General features: G+C 35.8%; 1 protein-coding gene across 1 annotated transcript in view; it reads left to right on the top strand.

Annotated features, from left to right (window-relative positions):
• The window catches only part of LOC109837635 (serine/threonine-protein kinase EDR1-like), a 63,137-nt gene that overhangs the window by 27,875 nt on the left and 14,075 nt on the right, over nt 1-21,187 (top strand). Inside the window, 6 exon segments of the mRNA XM_020405960.1 lie at nt 2-1,124; nt 1,948-1,988; nt 15,166-15,234; nt 15,345-15,445; nt 16,042-16,120; nt 16,220-16,318. Coding sequence (XP_020261549.1) covers nt 2-1,124; nt 1,948-1,988; nt 15,166-15,234; nt 15,345-15,445; nt 16,042-16,120; nt 16,220-16,318 — 1,512 coding nt within the window.

The following is a 21,187-nucleotide window of genomic DNA, read 5'->3' as shown; positions in this document are numbered from 1 at the left end:
GAATTCTGGGCTTAACCCACATAGTGGTGATACCATTGACCAGACAGTTACAGATTTATGCTTGGCTCTTGACAATGTTAATTCTCAGATTGAGAAGAAAAGCCACAGGTCAGAAGAAAGTTCATCTGGTAATAATTCTGTTTCTGGTATTGCATGCTTTCAGTTGGAAGAGGAATCAAAATCAGGCTCTTCAGCTGTTGGTGATAATCTGAGAAACACTGGAAAAGATCAAACTGAGAAGTCTGGAGACAAACTGTTTCTTCCTTCACCAGATAGACAGCCAGATAGACTAAAAGCAGACGCATCAGGTGCTACAGAAATATCACCTGCTCAACAGATGAAAGTTCATGATGTTTCAAAATATGTAGTTACTGCAGCAAAAAACCCTGAATTTGCGCAGAAATTGCATGCTGTGCTGTTGGAGAGTGGAGCATCGCCACCCCTAGATTTGTTTTCAGATCTAAACTTATCAGACAACCTAGGAGAACAAAAGGATGTTAACAATATATGCATGGAGGGAGAAGGGGTAACAGCATACCAGTTGCCTAACAAACACGCAGAATCTTCAAACTTAGCTGATGATAAAAGGAAGCAGCAATCTTTTGAAGACATGTATGATAAGCAAGGAAGAAAGGATGATATGTTCTGGAATCCAGTAGAGTCTTCTCAGCGTCCACCATTCATGAGAGGAAGCAAAGGGGTGTTGGTACACGAAACTGGAGCTACTGTAAATTGCCTGCATGATTCTTGTGCTATAGACAGGGATATAGTTCATATTACTTCTGTCCCATTTAGAGCTCAATACCAAAATCAAATGCCTCTTCCTTCTGCTCCATACGAAGCTGAGTCTAGCCCAAAGCAAGCTGTAAGTAATTCAAAAGCAGTAGGTAAACAGTACTCTCATACAAATGCGGAGAAAGCTACAGAAAATGTTGGCGCACAAGGCAATATATTTGTGGGAGAATGTCAACAGAACCCTTTCCTGAATTTTACTAGTACGCGTGAAAATAATCAGAACAAATTGCGGTTTGCTGATAATGAAAAACTAAATTCATTGTTGGATGGTGTTGCTGAATGGGAGATACCATGGGAAGACCTTCAGGTTGGAGAGCGAATTGGTCTTGGTAAGGATAACGTTAAAATAATTATTTGTTTCTGATTTTAAAGCCTAAGTAAGAAAGTTCATTTACTCTACTCTCTTTCTCAAAATATTTTTTGTTGCACATACGCACCTGGTACATTTACTCTTGCATATATTTCACGCAGTTCGATCGTCGTATCTTTCTTGTCAGAACCCTGTGCTCCATATATTTTCCAAGTTCGCGGTTTTTCAACTTTGTGAACTCCCTTTGCTAGTTAGACATGTCAATTCTTCTTGTGTGCTCAATTTTATGCTATCAAACAGATTGTTCTTCTAGTTATTTCATTTAAATGACGTCATGCTGTTTTTGGATGATTTTTAATTCGGGCAGATCAACTCACCCTCAAAACATCAAAACTGCTCTTATTATCGCCCCGCCCGTCCCGCACCCCCCCCCCCTCAAAAAAAAAGAAAAAAAGAAAAAGAACCCACCCCCCATATTTTCATAACAGTTGGACCTGTGTATTTCTAGTTTGTGCTCAAGTTGCTTGGTTGATCTGGCATAGGGGTTGCTTTAACTGCACCTTGAACCGTCCACAATTCCCTATCCCATGGAGCGACCTCTTGAAAGTAGATGCACGGTTTTAAGGAATTTATTAATTGTCCACTATAAACACATACATTTTCTTGAGATTCTCGTGCAGCTATGGTCCTATGGATACTGATAGACACTTCATTTACCAAGTTGAACGTTTTGTACATCTCATTAAGTGTTGGAGTCAAGTTTTCTTCTGATTATATTATTACAAGGATATTGCCAGTACTTCTATAAGTATATTCATAAAAATTTAGTGCTTGCACTGCAGGATCATATGGGGAGGTCTATCGTGCAGACTGGAATGGCACGGTATACAAATGCTTCTTGTGTTCCTGTATCTTCTTTTTTCTTTACTTTTTAATTTAAAATTTGTTTTAAAACTTACAACAGCTAATTATAATTTGTGTTAAAGCCTTTTCTCTGAAGTAAGATCTAAATCTTGGTGCCATGCTAAGTTGCATGGAAATGGGTACCGGTACGGGTGCAAATATGGGTACAGGGCATGACAACTTTGTAAAATATAGGTATAGGGTAGGGGGGCAGCTATATGTGTGTCTACACACACATACATAGACATACGTATATGTATATATACATATATACATGTATACACACACACACATATATATGTATATACATATGTATATGTATACATATACATATGTATATGCATATATATACACACACACGCAAATATATATGGCCCGATATATCCCCCGATATATCCTTTTACAGGGCTTGTCGCAACCGATATGGTCTTTAAATATCTTTTACCGTTTTTTGGTTATTTTGAGTGATAAATCCCCGATATGGCCGATATATTAGCCGATATGTGGACCAATATATCTTTTTATATAGCTTGTTGCAAAATAATATACCATGTTTGGAATTTTTGGGAGAGATATCAAGATTTTCCTATTGTATCAAATGACATTTTCCCCTAAAAAAAGCAGATCGAATGTTGCAACGTTGCTTTGTACTTTTATTTGTTTTAGAAGGTTGATTAGTGATCCTAAACATATATTATTCATATTTTGTATGCTTAAATTTCATTACATATGTTGAGATTATATTTTAATGCATTATACTATGTATGCAAACATTCATTAGGGCATTCCGATATTTACCACATATCCCCGATATTTCTCCGATATCCCCAATCCGATATGAATTTTGGCCATCCGATATTTCCCCGATATCCGATATTTAAAACCTTGAGTGAGGTGGCACAATCCACTCCACTCATTCAAATGGGGGACCACATTCACATGGGTTGAGTGCATGAGGATATGCAACCATTTGAATGAGTGGAGGAGATTATGCCACCTCACTACCAAGCATAAATTTTTGTGCTTGGTACCAAGCATACCTATTTTTCTCATATATATATATATATATATATATATGATGCTTTGAATTCCTAATTTTGTTGAAAAATTATATATATATATATATATCATACTCCCTTTAAAAACACGAGTTCGGAAAAATCTTTTAATAGACAAAAATACCCTTAAAATTTAAATACTAATCCATTAAGTAAGATTAAGTTGATAAATTGATGAATTCTTATTGGATATACATAGTATGAAGATAAGGATATAGTTTAAATTGAAATGTAAACCTGAATGAAAGAGCAGCTTAGGTGAATTAAACGATTTATTTAATGCCAAATTTACCCCCTTGCTCCTATATATGATCAATGATCAAACTGCAAATAATTATTCACGTGTTACATGATTAATAATGTCAAACTGAGAATAATTATTCACATGATATATGATTAATAATTACACACAGCGTGGCTATCTCTCACTGACTAAAATTTAAATAGTTCACGGTACGCTTAGGTTAATTAGACGATTTATTAAATGCCAAATTTACCTCGTCGCTCTTATATGTGATCAATGTTCAAATTGTAAACAATTATTCAAATGCTACATAATTTAATAATGTCAATCTACAAACAATTATTCACATATTATATGATTAATAATTACACACAAAGTGGCGATCTCTTACTGACTAAAATTAAAGTAGTTCAAACTTCAAAGTACTGCATAGTTAGTTTCAAATTTTAATTATACTATTATTATTTAGATAGAGCTCTATTTATCATTGTTATCCTCTCACATGCAACATCATATATCAATATATATAAGCCAAGAAATTACAATAATTTCTATAATACTTTTATCTCATTCTACAAGCATGTGCCTTTGTTATTAGATTAGATTAGATTATTTTAAAACAATTAATTATATTGTATATTTGATCTTTTTTCAGATCAAGAAATTACAATAATTTTTACGGTACTTTTATCTCCTTCAACAAGTATGTGACTTTGTTACTTTCTTCTTAGTAGAGTAGATTAAATTGTTTAAGAATTATGAATTATAAAATTGCAACAACTTTCACAGTACTTTCATATATTTTCTTTTTATTTAAATTAGATTAGATTATTTTAAAGTAATTAATTATATTGTATGTTTGATTTCTTTTTAGATCACAAAGTTTAATTATATTATTATTATTTAAATAGATATTGTTTGTATAAAAGTTAAAGAGAATATCACACATATCTTTGATCTTAATGCCAATTATAATACTTATATATGAGGTTTTGTTAAAATAAATTTCATATATGGGGTTAACTTATATGATCTTACTTTAATCGTATTAGATAATTTAATATTTGTTATTTACACCCAAACTCTTCCACAAAACTAAGATTTTCAAAATTAATCATGTGGGTTGCTTGCATTAAAAAATTATGTTAGAGAGCACATACAACTTGTTTTATAATTTAAGGTTGTCAATACGTTTTGTCTCTTATGCATATCAATTATGGGTAATAATATAATTTAATTGATCCAAGTACATTCTAATATATTTCAGGACTCTTATATTGTCTTTTTCTCTTTATCATGTACAAGCCTAGCGATTCTTATTCAATTCCTTCTTTTTTTCCTTTTTGTCTCATGACATTGTCTTTTGTTCTTCATTATGAACAAACCCAATTGATGGATTATGGTTATAATTTTTGAGGGGGGAGCATAAGATAAATGAGTTGATTTTGGTGTTGGATTTTATTATTTGAAGAGGTTAATTTCAATAAATTCTACTCCAACTTGATATCATAATTGATGTAGATGATAAAGACGCTACTCTAGAATCCCCCAATAAAAAGATAAAGGTGGAGAAAGGTTGATCTCGGCTCAAATAAAATATGAACTAAAAAGAATAAATGATAATATAAGATAAAGGTGGAGAAAGGTTGATCTCGGCTCAAATAAAATATGAACTAAAAAGAATAAATGATAATATTTTTTGAACATTTTATACTAAAAAGAATAAATGATAATATTTTTTGAACATTTTATACTATAACTTAATTTTTGAGTAAAATTAGGAATGTTTAGAATGAATTATCATGCAAATTTTGTAGTGTTTTTTTGTATGCTTATGTGATTGCTTTTATCACATAAAATTATACTATAGTTACTATTAATCTTTAGTTTTTGTTTTTTTATTATTTTAAGTCTATCAAATAATGTAGGCTGAGATCTCATATATATCATGTTTATCATACTTCTTTTTATTATGTTTGCTTTTGAGATTGTTTACTATAAAATATGAGCTTATAATGTTGAAAAGTACAATGTAATTCTATTTTCAATGTAATAAGAAATGTTATTTTTTATTGCTAGAACTATAGTTCATAATGATATTGTTATTCATCATTGACTTCGTACTATAACTTAGGATTAGTAGAGTTTAGAATATGACATATAGTATCAATTTAACTTATTTTCTTTTACTATTATGCTTAAAGATATTATTATGTCAGCTGATATCTTTTTCTGCGAAAATCAATTATGATATCCTAGTTAAGTATATTGATCCCAGTTTAGCACAAAAATTCATTACATCAATTTTTTATAATGTTTAAATAAAAAGTATAGTAAATCTAATAATTAAAATGAATCTGACTTATTTATAGTAATAAAATAAAAAATAAAATATTTTGATATTTAACAACGTGCATTGCACGTGCATAAAAACTAGTATAGATATATACATGTACATGTATATACATATACATGTACATGTATATACATGTATATACATGTACATGTATATACATGTATATATTGTATATACATATATATAGACACACACATATACATATACATACACACACACACACACACACTGTATATACATATATATAGACACACATATACATATACATACATACACACACACACATATATACATACATACATACATACATATATACATACATACATACATATATACATACATACATACATTAGAAATCAATAATTTATGTGAGATCATCATTGTTTTTTGATTCATGTGTAATTAGAATTGAAATCCTTATCATATTCTTAAGTTGGAAAAATTGTGTTTAGGCCCCAAAATTAAAACTTTGATGTGACCCACTTTGGCCATGTGTTTAGGCCCCTTGACCCAACTTCTCATATAAAAAAGTCCTCATCTCATCTCTAAAATACCCCTTATCTTCTTCCTCCTCTCCTCCTCCATCTTCTTCTGCTCTCTTTCTTTTTCTCCACTCCGCATCCTCCCTCCACTCTTCATCTCACCTCCATCCTCCTCCCTTCTCCTCAATTTCACCTTGCCCTCCCACCTCCTTCCTCTCTCCTCCGCCCATCCTCCTCCCTCCTCTCCCCTTCACCCAAGTTCATTCTCTTCTCTCATCTCTCCTCCACCTAAACTCCGTCATCTTCCCTCTTCGACGCCCTCCTTTATCCACTCACCCTTCTCCTTCCTCCTCTCTCCTCCAACCCATCTCCACTTTCCTCCTCTTCCCTCTCCTACCTTTTCAATTCCATTTTCACCCTCCTCTCTCCTCCACCATTTCCACCTCCACCTCTATCTCCATCTCCTCCTTATTCTTTCTACAACTGCCACTACATCATTTAAAGACCATCTTTTTTGTGGCTAAAAATAATTGTCTCATAACATCACATCAAAATTAGTACTTAACAAGTAAAGTTAACATCTAAGCTTTACAGTTAACATTTAACAATTAAAGTAAATTATAAGGTCTAAAATTAACATCTAATGTTTAGAATTAACATGTAAAGTCTAAAGTTAACATGTATGATCTAAATTTAACATCGAACTTTAGAAATTGATATAAGATATTTAAAATTCTTAGATATCTACTTTATCACATGTTAACTTTAGATCTCACATGCTAACTTTAATTATTAGTTGTTAACTTTAGCTATCTCTAGTTAAATTAGACCTCACATGCTAAACTTTAAATATTAGATATTAACTGTAAAGTTTAGTATGTTAGTTAAAAAAGTTTAGTTGTTATCTTCAACTGTTAAGTATCAACTTTATCTTGACTTTAGGAGATGACTGTCGTAGCCAAAAGAAATGGTCTTTGATTGATGCTATAATGCTTGTGGGTGAAGGAGGAGAAAAGATGATTGAGGAAAGAATAAATATGATAAAGGAGATACTATGGCGGCAGAAAAAAATAACAGCTGAGAAAGGATGAGAAGAAAGAGAAGCAGGATGCAATATTTATGTGGCGGTGAAAGAGATAATGGTTGAGGAGGAGAAAAAGAAGAAAAAAATTATTCTTGAGGTCATGAGAAAAAAATAGAGTTGAGGTTGAGGGTGAGGTAGTTTGGGGATTAAAAAAGATTTCTTTCTCAGCTGAGGTGACAACTAAAAAGGGGCTTTTCACATTATAAGTTGGGTCAACGGGCCTAAACACATGACCCAAAGTCAAATGGGTTGGGTCACATGAGAGTTCTAATTTTGGGGCCTAGATACATTGTTTCCTTTTAGGTTTATTTCATTATGATGATTATTATAAATTGGAAATTGCTCATTTTTGAACTAGACACCCCAACGATCCTTTAAAATCATAATTTTTGAACTTAGATATGGGCTAAAACAAACTTGACCTATGTCTAACGAGTTTCAAAAAATATTGTGAAGTGTATGATATTTGTCCATGAAATGTATGACAAGTGTTTTAAATTAAGTCAAATATCTTATAATTGAGTATATGTCTGAATAAATGTATGCATATATCTAAGGAGTGTCCATGAAGTTAGGGGACTCGTACGTGTCGTGAGCGTGTCCAGTACGGGTACGGCTTCATGATAGAAGTACCTAGGTAACATAGGTGCCATGTTTAGGACTGTGTTCTTATACTATAACCCCAGTCATACTAGCATCTAAATGTTGAGTAATAATTGATGCCATGTTGAGGACTATATGTTCTTGTCGTATAAACTTCAGTCAGAATCATCCTATTGCAACAAAGTCTCACTTAAAAATTTTCCTTTTTGATGGCTGGTATTATGTTGGAGTAGTGTGGTATATGATTCAGCTTCCCACTATGGTTTTCCCTCATCCTTATCCAACAAGGATTACTCTTTCCTTATCTTGGTACATTAAAACATAGTAGTGACCTATGTAGCACGGACACGGATCCGACACAGCCATCCGACACGCCGACACAAGGCAAATCCTAAAAAATACATAGGATACGTGTGTCCGACACGGACACGACACGACACGGCTTCATGTTATGCGTGTCCGTGCTTCATAGGTAGTGACTGCAGGGAAACAATTTTCCCACTTTAGTTCCAGTGAAATATCCATAATTGACGGCAAGGGAGTTGATCTGTTAGGTGTGAGTGCATTTCAAGTCACCATACAATGAGTTTATCATCATAACTATACTCAAAAATATGATGGAGCTGGCATCATTGTACCTAGATTGAAAACATCGTGGCTAAATTCTTACTTGCGATTAATACGTGAGCTTTACTAGTTCATGCAAACTTTTCAGTTTAGTTATTTTCAAGGTTATCGATAGCGGATAGCTCGCGTAGCGGTGAGGCATCGCTAAGGCTATTTCGGGCTATTGCGACAAAATAACGGTAAAAAACGTAAAGTCAAATAACGGTCTAATTTAGATATGTATAAATACTAAAAAAAATATTAAAAAAAATCTAAGAAATCTAAAAATACATATTGGATGATTTAAAGAGTTCCTAAACATGAAATAGACATGTAACCATCACGTAATACCGAAGATGACTGGAGGAGTTAAAAAATCGTCATCTTCGAGAAGAAGAGCTTAGCGGTGACAGGACTGTCCTAAGAGGAGCTCACGGTGAAGGAGGTGAGAGGAAATATCAAGGTAGGTGCCAGAGACTATGAGAGGTGGCGGTAGTATGCTGAAAATCACAGGAGACGGTGGAATGCAATTGAAGAAAAACTGAGTTTCTTTTTTCTTATTGATCAAATATTTACAGCTTAATATATATAAGATGTGGCCGGCATTCCAGTCCACCAAATAAGGAAAAAAAATTCCTTCAAATAAGGGATCCTAACTAAAACTGGAAAACAGAAGTTAAATCAAATCTTTTCTAAAACAGAATCTAAATCTAATCTCTTCTAAAATAGAAACTAAATCTAATCTTTTCTACACTCTCCCTCAAGCTGGGTTGTATATGTTATACAAACCAAGCTTGGAGTTCAATTCATCAAAAATAGCTTTTGGAAGTGCTTTGGTGAGAACATCAGCAATCTGCTGTCTTGTTGGAACATAACTGAGTTGAACAATCCCATTGTTGATCTTCTCTGAGATGAAGTGTCTGTCGATCTCAATATGTTTTGTCCTGTCATGATGAACATGATTTTTAGCTATGCTAATAGCAGCTTGGCTGTCACTAAGCATCTTCACTGCATTCTGTGTTTGAACCTTGAGTTCTCTTAAAAGCCTTTGAAGCCACATTCCTTCCCATATTCCCAATGCCAAAGCACGATACTCTGATTCTGCACTACTACGAGAGACAACGACTTGCTTTTTGCTTCTACATGTGACAAGATTAGCCCAGACATATGAGCAATAACCAGTAGTTGATCTTCTGTCTGTTAATTCTCCTGCCCAGCTAGCATCAGTGTATATGTCTACTTCTCGTTTTTCAGACTTTCTGAATAGTAGATCATGAACTGGAGTCATCTTCAGGTACCTCAAGATTCGATTTACTGCTTCCATATGGTCCTCATTTGGATCATTCATGTGTTGGCTTACTACACTGGCTGAGTATGCAATATCAGGTCTAGTATGAGATAGATAGATAAGCTTACCAACTAGTCTTTGGTATCTTCCTTTATCCACGGGACTGATGTCTTTACTCGTATTCAGCTTCTTATTAGGATCCATAGGTGTGTCTGCAGGTTTACATCCAAGTAGACCTGTTTCACTTAGTAAATCTAGGATGTATTTTCTTTGGGATATTACAATTACTACTTTAGACCGAGCCACTTCCATGCCTAGAAAATACCTTAGGGTCCCATGGTCCTTGATTTCAAACTCTGTAGCCAACATATTTTTGAGATTGACAATTTACTCTGAATCATCTCCTGTCAGGATGATGTCATCAACATATACTATGAGAATAGCAATCTTTCCTCCTGGTTTGCGTTTGATGAACAAAGTGTGATCAGCCTGACACTGGTGATACCCATTAACAGTCACTGCCTTAGCAAACCTATCAAACCAAGCTCGTGGAGACTGCTTCAAACCATACAAGAACTTCTTCAGCTTGCACACTAACATGCTGTTTGAACTGGTTTCCATTCCCGACGGAATAATCATATAGACTTCTTCTTCTAGGTCTCCATTAAGAAAGTCATTCTTTACATCAAGTTGGTATAGAGGTCAATCTTGATTCACTGCAAGAGAGAGTAAAACTCTAACCGTGTTGAGTTTGGCAACCGGAGCAAATGTCTCCTGGTAGTCAATCCTATATGATTGTGTGAAGTCCTTGGCTACAAGTCTAGCTTTGAATCTTTCAACACTGCCATCTGCCTTGTATTTCACTGTGAATATCCACTTACAGCCAACTGGATTCTTGCCCTGTGGTAGTTTAACTAGAGTCTATGTATTGTTCCTTTCTAGAGTCTGAATCTCCTCTTCCACTGCCTTCTTCCATGCTAGAATTCTTAGAGCTTCTTGTATTGAATTAGGCACCTGCACGTTGTCAAGAGTTGGAACAAAAGCTCTTTATGGAGGAAGCAATTTTCCATAGGCTACATACTTCTCAATGGGATGACTAGTGCACCCCCTAACCCCTTTCCTATAAGCAATGGGCTGATTCAAGTCATCAATCATAGGAGCAAAAGCATCATATGATAAGGATTCTATACCATTATGATTGTCATGTGCAGGAGGACCCGATTCCAATGATTGAGAATCTTGAGTTTGAATAGTGTCCTGTTTATGCTCAGTAGGTTTTCTCCTTCTATAGACACGTAGTTCAGAATTGTCAAGTTGTGGCTGATTTGAGTCAAGTGAGGTTGTTTCAGGCACATGAATAGACATGGGTGGAACTGTTTCAGGATTATGAGTGTCAAGTTATGGGTGATTTGAGTCAAGTGGGGCTGTTTCAGAAGTATTAGGAGCAGGGATTGGTGTGTTTTTGGGGATAGTTTCAATGACAGGGACAGATTTTGGTTGAGTAGATATATCATTAGTGTCTCGAAGAAGATCCCAAATCTGATATTCTCTTGAGTTCTCCCCCTGAATGTCAGATTTGGGAAAATAGGACTGATTTTCAAAGAATGTCACATCCATGGAGTTGTATACTCTTCGAGTGATTGGAGAGTAACACTTGTATCCATTTTGATTGGGGGAATAACCAATAAAGATACACTTAAGGGATCTTGGATCGAGTTTGGTATATTGATGTTGGTGAATGTGAACAAAGGAGGAACAACCAAACACTTTGAGTGGTAGTTCAGAAGAAAAAGAGCGGATATTGGGATAGGTATTGAGGAGTATCTGACGAGGGGTTTGAAATTTTAGGACTCGGCTAGGCATCCTATTGATGAGGTAGGTGGCAGTAAGGATGGCTTCTCCCCAAAAATATTTAGGAACATTGTTGGTGAACATGGTGGCACGAGCAACTTCTAGTAAGTGTTTATTTTTCCTTTCAGCCACGTCATTTTGTTGTGGGGTGTCCACACAAGAACTGATGTGAATGATACCATGTTTGGAGAGATAAGAGCCAAGAATAGAATTAAAATAATCTCTGGCATTATCAGTCTTAAGAACTTGGATTTTGCTTTGAAATTGGGTAGAAATCATGGAGCGGAAGGAGTGGAATATTGTAGATGTTTTTGATTTTTCTTTCATGAGAAAGGTCAAAGTAGTTCTTGTGTGGTCATCTATGAATGTAATAAACCACCTAGCCCCAGTAATATTTTTGATACGTGAGGGTCTCCAAATATCACTATGAATGACAGAATGGATGTGAAGGTTTGTATTGTAAACTGGAATATATATTTCTAGTCCAAATATCACTATGAATGACAGAATGGATGTGAAGGTTTGTATTGTAAACTGGAATATATATTTCTAGTATGCTTTGCAAGTTGACAAATTATTGTAAACTGGAATATATATTTCTAGTATGCTTTGCAAGTTGACAAATTTCACATTGATAGACATTCGAACTTTTATTGATGAATAAATGTGAAAACAACTTCTCTAAATAACCAAAGTTTGGATGACCAAGACGAAAATGCCATAACATAACTTGACTTTCAATTGAACTGGAATTGGAAACCGACACAATTTGAAACACACTTGACTGAATTTGATGTAGGATCAAAACTTGACGATTGAACTTGTCTATCGAGGAGATTATTTTCTTTGAGCAAATATATGCCACCATGTATCTCAGCACTGCCAATCACCTTCCCCGAATCCACTACCTGAAAATCACAAAGATTAGAATAAAACTTAGTCACACAATTGAGGTCACGAGTAAGTTGGCTGATGAAAATTAAACTACAGTTCAATTTGGGAACATAAAGGACAGGAGAAAGCAGAAGGTCCTTTGTTAATTGAACGGATCCGATTCCTGCCACTAGTGATAAAGAGCCATCAGCTATTCGTACTCCAGAACTGCTAGTACACGGCTGGTAATTTTTGAGTAGGCTGATGTCTCCAGTCATGTGATCTGAGGCTCCTGAGTCGATTATCCATTGCTTTAAGGATTTATTTTGGACAATATAGGCATAGGATAAGGTACTTTGGTGTGCAAGGAGACTAGTGGGTGGTTCGGCAGGTGTTTGAGATGGTTGTCCAGAACTCGACGCTTGACTCAACATTTTCTGCAGTGCTTCAATCTGCTCTCTGGTGAAAGGACTGTTCTCTGTAGTGACTGCAGCATTTGCACGGTTTTCTCTCTCAAACCGAGTATGGGATAGCTTCCAATCTGTTGGTTTGCCATGTAGTTTCCAACAAGTAGCCTTGAAATGACCAAGTTTCTTGCAATGGTCACACCAAGGCCGCCCTTTTCCAGACTTATTGGGTTGAGAAGAATTGTGGGTGAACAAAGCCGAGCCTTCCACTGCAAGTTTATTTTCTGTCAGCATCAATTTCTTTCTACTTTCCTCTCTTCTAACTTCTGCAAAGGCCTCTCTAAGATTAAGAAAGGGCTTGATTCCTATGACTCTTCTCCTGACTTCATCTAGATCCTTGTTTAGACCAAGAAGAAATCGAATAGTCATTTTTTGCTCAACAATTTGCTTATACATAGCAGAATCATCAGCACATTTCCAGGAATAGACCTCATACAGATGTAATTGCAACCAGCAGCGTGTGAGGGTGTTAAAATATTGTGTGACAGTCATATCTCCTTGTTTGAGGTCATATAATCTTGTTTCAACCTTAAATAGTTCAGAGGTATTTTCTGTGCTTGAGTACGTTTCACGTGCAGCCTCCCATATGTCATTGGCTATCTTGTGAAGCAGAAAGTTTTCTCCAACTTCATTGGTCATGGAATTTATCAGCCAAGACATAATAAGATGATCATCCGTCTTCCTGGTTCGATGTTTGGGATCTGTAGTCTCCGGAGCCACAGTCTCGTCGGTGAGATGTCCATCCTTTCCTCTGCCACAAATATACATGAATACAGATTGAGACCATTGGAGATAATTCTGGCCATGGAGTTTATGATTTGTGACGATATTCAAGGGGAAATCAGGGACGGAAGGGACATGGGAATTGACCTCGGATCTAGAAGTGATTTCTGAGGAAGATGAAGCCATGCCGTATTTGGTCATGGGAAAGAACAAGAATGGTCAGATGAAGGAGGTGACCAGATAGCGATGAATGAAGAAGAATGGCTAGGGCATAGATATGTGCTCTGATACCATGAAGAAAAACTGAGTTTCTTTTTTCTTATTGATCAAATATTTACAGCCTAATATTTATAAGATGTGGCCGGCATTCCAGTCCACCAAATAAGGAAACAAAATTCCTTCAAATAAGGGATCCTAACTAAAACTGGAAAACAGAAATTAAATCAAATCTTTTCTAAAACAGAATCTAAATCTAATCTCTTCTAAAATAGAAACTAAATCTAATCTTTTCTACAGCAATGGTCAAAGGTTGAGTTTAATTTTAAAAAAATAAGCCTCAAACCGCTTTTAAATACCAGTCAAAAAGCAAATTTCGAATGCAATCGCTCACTATTTACCGTTATGACACACTATTGACCGCTTTTGCGAACATACATATTCCGCAATATGTCACCGTTATTGCGCGATAGCGTAGCGGGCGATAGCGTCGCGGGAAGGGACCGCTAACGCTATTAGCGTCGTTATTGCGGGGCGCGATAGCGTAGCGGGCGATAGCGTCGCGGGAAGGGACCGCTAACGCTATTAGCGTCGTTATTGCGGGGCTATTTACCGCTATTTATAACAGTGGTTCGGGAAGGGACCGCTAACGCTATTAGCGTCGTTATTGCGGGGCTATTTACCGCTATTTATAACAGTGGTTATTTTTAATCGTCAAGGTACATGGAACTGAAGAGATACTCTCTTCTTTTTTTCTTTAAAGAAACTTGTATTTAGGTGGGACTCCGAGGGAGGTAAACAAGAGTAATAGAAGCCATTAGGAGGATGTTCAAACAACTAATAAGTAGAGATGAGTATTAACTGGTGTAAGGGGACATTCATCTTTAGTGCTAAAGCCAGCCAGGTTCCGTCCTTGAGCTGGCTAAAAGGAAGTCCTGTCTTATTCCAAATTTATGTGGAGGAGAGGGTTCCGATGGAGAAGCAAAGTCAAGCTAAAGAAGTTACATTTTCAGGAAACAGAGTGCATCTCAGAATAGACAGGGCAATATCATAATTGTAGAGTAATACATACTGTGGGATTTGCCTCTTTTATATTGACCAGAAAAAAATCTCAGGTAGAAACAAAGTCTTAACATTCATGTAAATGTGTTCAGTAGAAAATAGGGAAACATAAATGCACTTATGCACACAAAATCAATTGTTTTAGAATCTTCTCTTTTATATTTGCTTGATTTGTTTGGCTTTTTTTACCATATGATCCAATAATTAGTTTCACTCTGTGTTAACATTGTGACCTTGCCTACAGGAGGTTGCTGTGAAGAAATTTTTGGATCAGGGTCTTTCAGGTGATGCATTGGAGCAATTCAGATGTGAAGTAAGTATTGAGCAGACCATGGTTGATGTTACTTAGTACCAAACCAACCTTACTTTTAGTTTATGCAAAGACATGTTCAGCTTTGATATCTGTGAACTTTGCTACTGTAGGTCAAAATTATGTTAAGGTTAAGGCATCCGAATGTTGTCCTTTTCATGGGAGCGGTGACTCGACCTCCAAATCTTTCAATATTGACCGAATTTCTCCCGAGGTGGTTCTTTCTTCTCAAACTCGTATGGTTGATTAACATTACATGTGACGCCATAATTTAGCATCTGTCTTTTGGTTTTTAACTGGTGTGATAGACATTTTGTTTCAAATAGCACTTATTCTTATTAGCTTCTTCCAAACCGAATTCTAAGCTAAAATGGTAACATTTTACATGAACATGAGGTTGATAAGATTTTTGTGTGCGCACGTGTGCATGCACATAAGATTTTTGTGTGCGCACGTGTGCATGCACGTGTATGTGCGTGTGTGATATAAGCATATTTATCCCTGGGAGGAGAACTTATTCAATCTCTGTGATGTGAAGGTGTTTTCCAACAAGTTCCATTGTGCTGAAGCTCTTCCAACCTACATATTACCATTTAATTCCATGCAATCTTATAATTGAACAGTCTTTATGTTGATGAAATTGATACTGCAGATGCAGTATATACTGCTTAAATGAGTTTAAGAGTATATATCAATCTAACATGTTTGGCAACAACCCAATGTGTGCTGGAAGATGTATGCTCTACATCTTTCCTGTTTGTCTGGCGTGGTGAGTTCTATTCTCATGAGCTGTTTCCTTTTCCTTCTCAGGGGGAGTTTATATAGGTTGTTGCATCGTCCCAATGCTAAACTGGATGAAAAACGTAGACTGAAAATGGCATTCGATGTGGTACAAGCTTGCCTGTTTTATGTTTATATGTACATCTTATTCCACGCCTGTCCCCTTCTTTTTTTTTTCTTTTTTTTTAATCTTGGTTTGCTCTTACAGGCCAAAGGAATGAATTATTTGCACACAAGCCATCCAACAATTGTACATCGTGATTTGAAGTCGCCTAATCTACTTGTTGATAAAAATTGGGTGGTCAAGGTACATTCTTAATAGATCCGAACATCATATTTTTAGGGGTATTAAGATATTGGTCCCCCCACTCTTATTTAGAAATTAGTCCCCATCCCCAAAAACTTGATATTTTGAAATAAATCCCCTGAAACTCACTGGTCACCTCATACTAATCTTCTTAGTTTTAATTTATTAGTTTAACCGGAAAATTAAGTATTGACTATTGTTTTTTTTGTTTCCCAATATATCCTTGTTGTCAACCCTTGTTGTCAACCTCTGCGTCTAACAGTCAAGAAGACTACGTCTCGCTCTGCACATTGGACATAAAAATTTACAATTAAGAGCATATATAACATATGGTGGATTTGAACATGGTTAGAAAGAGTTATTGCTTTCATGACAGTTAGAAGTGGGGAGCTGAAGACAGTGGCATAATGAGAGAACCAGAATAACTATCATCGTTACTTTTATTTTGCAATTAAACCAACAGATCTAAACAAGAACAGACTAATTTAGGGCAACCAAGAGTTTGGACTTACTTTAAAATATCAAGTTTTGGAGGACTTACTTCAAAATAGGCAAGATTTGGGGGAACAATATCTTAAAAACATCTGTTTTTTAGTAAACATGAAGTAGTGAATCCTATTATTTGACATTGATATTTTCCAGTTTTTTCTTTTAAAACTACTATTTGCATTTGCACCTGTTAGTATGTATAAACAATGATTGTGTTGTCAACTGATTATAGTTAACACTGCTCGAATTGACACTTCTCATGGATCTAAGTAGGGCTGTCCAAATGGGCTTCGGGACCGAGCCTGAACTTGGCCTGATGTCCGGCCCGGACCCGGCCAGGCCCGAACCCTGCTCGGGCTTGGGTAAGGCTTGGAAAAACAGGGCCGGACGGGCTCCGGGCTTGGGTCTAGGCCGATATGGCCTGGCTCTAATTATATATATATATATATATTATATATATATATATTTTATATTTTATATATATAATTATAGTATGATATGGTCATTAATGTATACTTATATATACTTGCATATATCTCTCTAATGTATACTATATATAATTAGAATATGATATGTTCATTAATGTATACTGATATATATTATATACCTACATATAATATATAGCTATATACTAATATGTGAGTATATACTAATACATATATAAATATAATAAGAGTAACCTAATTTTTAATCAAATTTTAGCCAAAAAATCAGAAAAATAAAAAAAATATAAAAAATCTGGGCCGACCCGGTTTGGCCTGGACCCGGACCATGGCCTGGCCCGGGCACACTAGGTCTGGGCTGGGTATTTTGCCCGGCCTAGACTCGAAAATTTTGGTCGGTCAACCCGTTTGGACAGCCCTAGATATAAGTTCATATGAGGAGAAACATCACAGAAATCTTTGGGAGAGAAAATGCTACTTTTCAATTCGACAACTTCTGTTAGAACAACACTTGGATCATTTGGTGATTGATGCAACCAAAAAAGCGAGAAATATTGAATTTCTTTTCAACTTGGAGTTTTAATGGTCTTTAACTCTTTATTAAGATGACATCAATGGTTATGGGATTCATAATCACATACCTTATGGAGCTCCAAGAGCTTAATGAATCATTGTGGTGAGTCTTATGAAAGACGAGTTATAACCTGAAGCCAATGTTTTGAAAAGCTGCTGCCTAGCCTGACTAGGCTCTCCTTTAGACCTAAGTGGTACCTAAACCGTCTAGGTCTTCAGAGCTCCTAAGGGGTTGGAGACTGCTGACGCGAACTGCATTGCTTGGTCTTGATCGTGATTTCCTCTGTTGCTGCATCCACATCTTCTAACCACCTCGAACCTCCTCTACCGACTACAAATACCTCCTCCTAACTCCTCCAACCTTCAGCAAAAACTCCTCCGCACCACTTAAAAAAAACCTCCTAGGCCTAGTGCCAAGGCGTTAGGTGCCAGCTTGGCACCTAGCAGTGCGTAATGTTTTCGATAACATTGATTGTAACTGAAACAAAAAAAGGAAAATCTCCAGGCCCCATGTTGGGTCTGATGCCTAGGCTGCTTAGCGCTCTATGTGATCTTGCCTTAGGCACAATGCTACAATAACAAATTGAATACTGATTGATACCTCCATCAAGTCGGTAGCACCTGACATGAATCAGTCGTAAGCTGTTCGCAAACCTGATTCACCAAGAATATGTAGCTAGTAGCAAGTGAAACTTGTGTGCTTTGGTGCTATTTTGCCCTTACGTAATTGGCTGATATGTAACATCTAATGCTATCTAAATGGTTAACTTGGGCCGATATGTAACATCCCTAGTTTCATACATCACGAGGGTATGGAAAAATTGGCTATATTGATAGCTTGCTCATAGTAGTTTAGGTTTCTGCTATGTTGCATGACAATCATGCGCTCACTATTCAACATGACATGAGAAGCTAAATCCTCAAGCACGTGGTCAAAACAACATGACATTATAATAGAAGCACCTACACTTGAATTCCTTATCCAATATCGAGGGTTTTTCGGGGTTGAGTGGTATGCTTTATAGTTCCATGATTTTTCTTCATTTCAGTACTATTCATCTAGATATTGTTGGAAGCACCCCGATAGTAAAACTTAAAAAAGAAGAATGATACTTAGTGTTTGATCAAAAAATAAGGGGTTGGGGTTGGGGTTAGGGTTGGGGGGGGGTAGGGTTGGCGACAGACGATGCACGGCTTGCTGTGCTTCTTACAAGTTACAACACTGTTAGAAGTGAGACATATTGTCCAACATTCACCAATACCCGCAAGTTGCTATAGAAAGAGAGGTCGAAGTTAGATTTCACTGGCGAGGGCTTGTAGTAATAAATTATGTATGCATTGCCTTGCGCCTTGTATTGTAGGAAAGAACAATGTCAATCAACTGTGCTAACACAAGCTAACACCTATCTTCTGTTACTCCCTCTATATCTCCTAGGATCAACTCTAGTCGTAGCTTTTCTTTTTATTGTATTCTTACAATATTCATTCATTTTGAACAATATGCATTATTTAACTGTTGTATTGTTACAATATCCACTGCAAGCCATTCGTTGTCTTTGTTGTGCCTTATATCCCGATGCATGTCTCCATTTGTATTGCTCCTATAGTGGGGTGACAAGAGTCATGCCTTCAATTGTGTGGTTCTTGCACCGCAGTCAATTCTTTTGTCTTTTCCTTTATCATCGATCTTTTTTCCCGTTATGCTGTTTTATCACCTGTCCAATTGGTAATGTTGCACGATGTGTTTTCTGGGTATTGTTTCACCAACATGACTTACTGGTAAAACATCATCGACATCAACAACAAACAATATAAAGTTTTTTCGCTTGAGGCTCATTCTGTCACTTTGGAGGTTATGTAGGAAAAGTTTTGGTGTTTAGTGGGAAAACAAATGCTAGGCTGCTTGTGAAATGGCCTAAAGGTTGGTTTTCTTTTCTTTTTTTTGGTTGAGGGGTTGGGGGGGGTTGTTTGTGATTTTAGGGGTTAATTTTAGAAATCCCTCCTGAACTTTGGGGGCTGTTGCAGATAACACTTCTTAACTAGGTTAATACTTTGGGGGTGTTGTTGATAACCCTCTGAACCTTTTTTATTCCATTAATCCTCCTGAACTTTGGGATGTCTCACACAATCTTGAAAATAACGAAAATGAGTTATGTAATGCTTGATCTCGTATTAAGGGTTAAGGGAAAAAACGTAAAAAAACATAACGCATGACGTAGGTTATAATGTTTATTAATTATTTAGATATTTTATAAACACTAACAATTCATAATAATTTTAATACTTAGAATCATCAAACTTGTAAAACATAACATCACTATTATCAAATATAAAAGTAAAGTATCATAATTTCTTAACAAAAGTCGGTCATATATGACTAACGACCATTCCAAAAAGCATCATCAAATTATCAAGTACGTTAACGTCGTTAAGTTTAAGGCAATAGAAATAAGTCTAAAATAAACCAAACACTTCCAACTTTTGAGTTCTTAACTTTATAAAAATATTCTAATTCCTAATCAAGTTCATTACATCAAACAAACCAAACGTGATTATGTAACAATTATAAGAAATTTTGTATATACAGAGGTTTTGTGCAAACTTAATTTCACAAAATCTAGTATTAGCTGAAAACTGAAAACTAAAACCTAAGCAAAGTCAAGTAATAATTGAAAGTAATTATTACACTAACACAATTAACCCACTAATTAATCTCTCTACTCTAATTTAGTGAGAGATCTTAAAAAATTATGTTGAAGGGTAAAGTAATGGAGCAATAAGTTTGATATGATTTAGGGTAAATTGGCAACTGAAAAAATTAGAATTGGGAAGATAATTTTAAAATCACTAATTATTTAAAAGATATAAGCTGAGATGCCCAATACCTAACTGAAAATGAAAAATTATCTTGCCGGAGTCGCAGAAGCTGCCTATAACTGAAGGAGTTTTAGAGAAGGCAAGGAGTTAAGAGTTTGGATTGGAGGAGGCGAAAAAATCACATATTCATAGGAAGAAAATAGGGTGATTAGGACTAAAAGGGGTATGGTTTAAATGATTTGGACGGTGGAGATGCATCCACGCATCCTAATTAGAGGTGTAATTTGGCCTAAAAAAACTCATGTTAACTGATTATATAACGTAATGCACATTTAACGTAATATATCGTGTTTTTTCTAGGTTAAACAGTTTCAGCGTTAAATGAGCGTGCTACATAACAAGAGGGCACCGTTAAGTTACAAAACGGGTTATAACGAGTTTTTTTCAACACTGGTTTGACGTAAACCCATTAAAATTCTATTTTTCTTAGTGCACCCGCTACCTTCGAATAACAAATAACTAAAATATTTTCTAGAGAAAATAATCC

The sequence above is a fragment of the Asparagus officinalis genome, chromosome 1, assembly GCF_001876935.1.
Source record: "Asparagus officinalis chromosome 1, Aspof.V1, whole genome shotgun sequence".
NCBI lineage: Eukaryota > Viridiplantae > Streptophyta > Magnoliopsida > Asparagales > Asparagaceae > Asparagus > Asparagus officinalis.
This window is presented reverse-complemented; position numbering and strand designations above follow the sequence as displayed.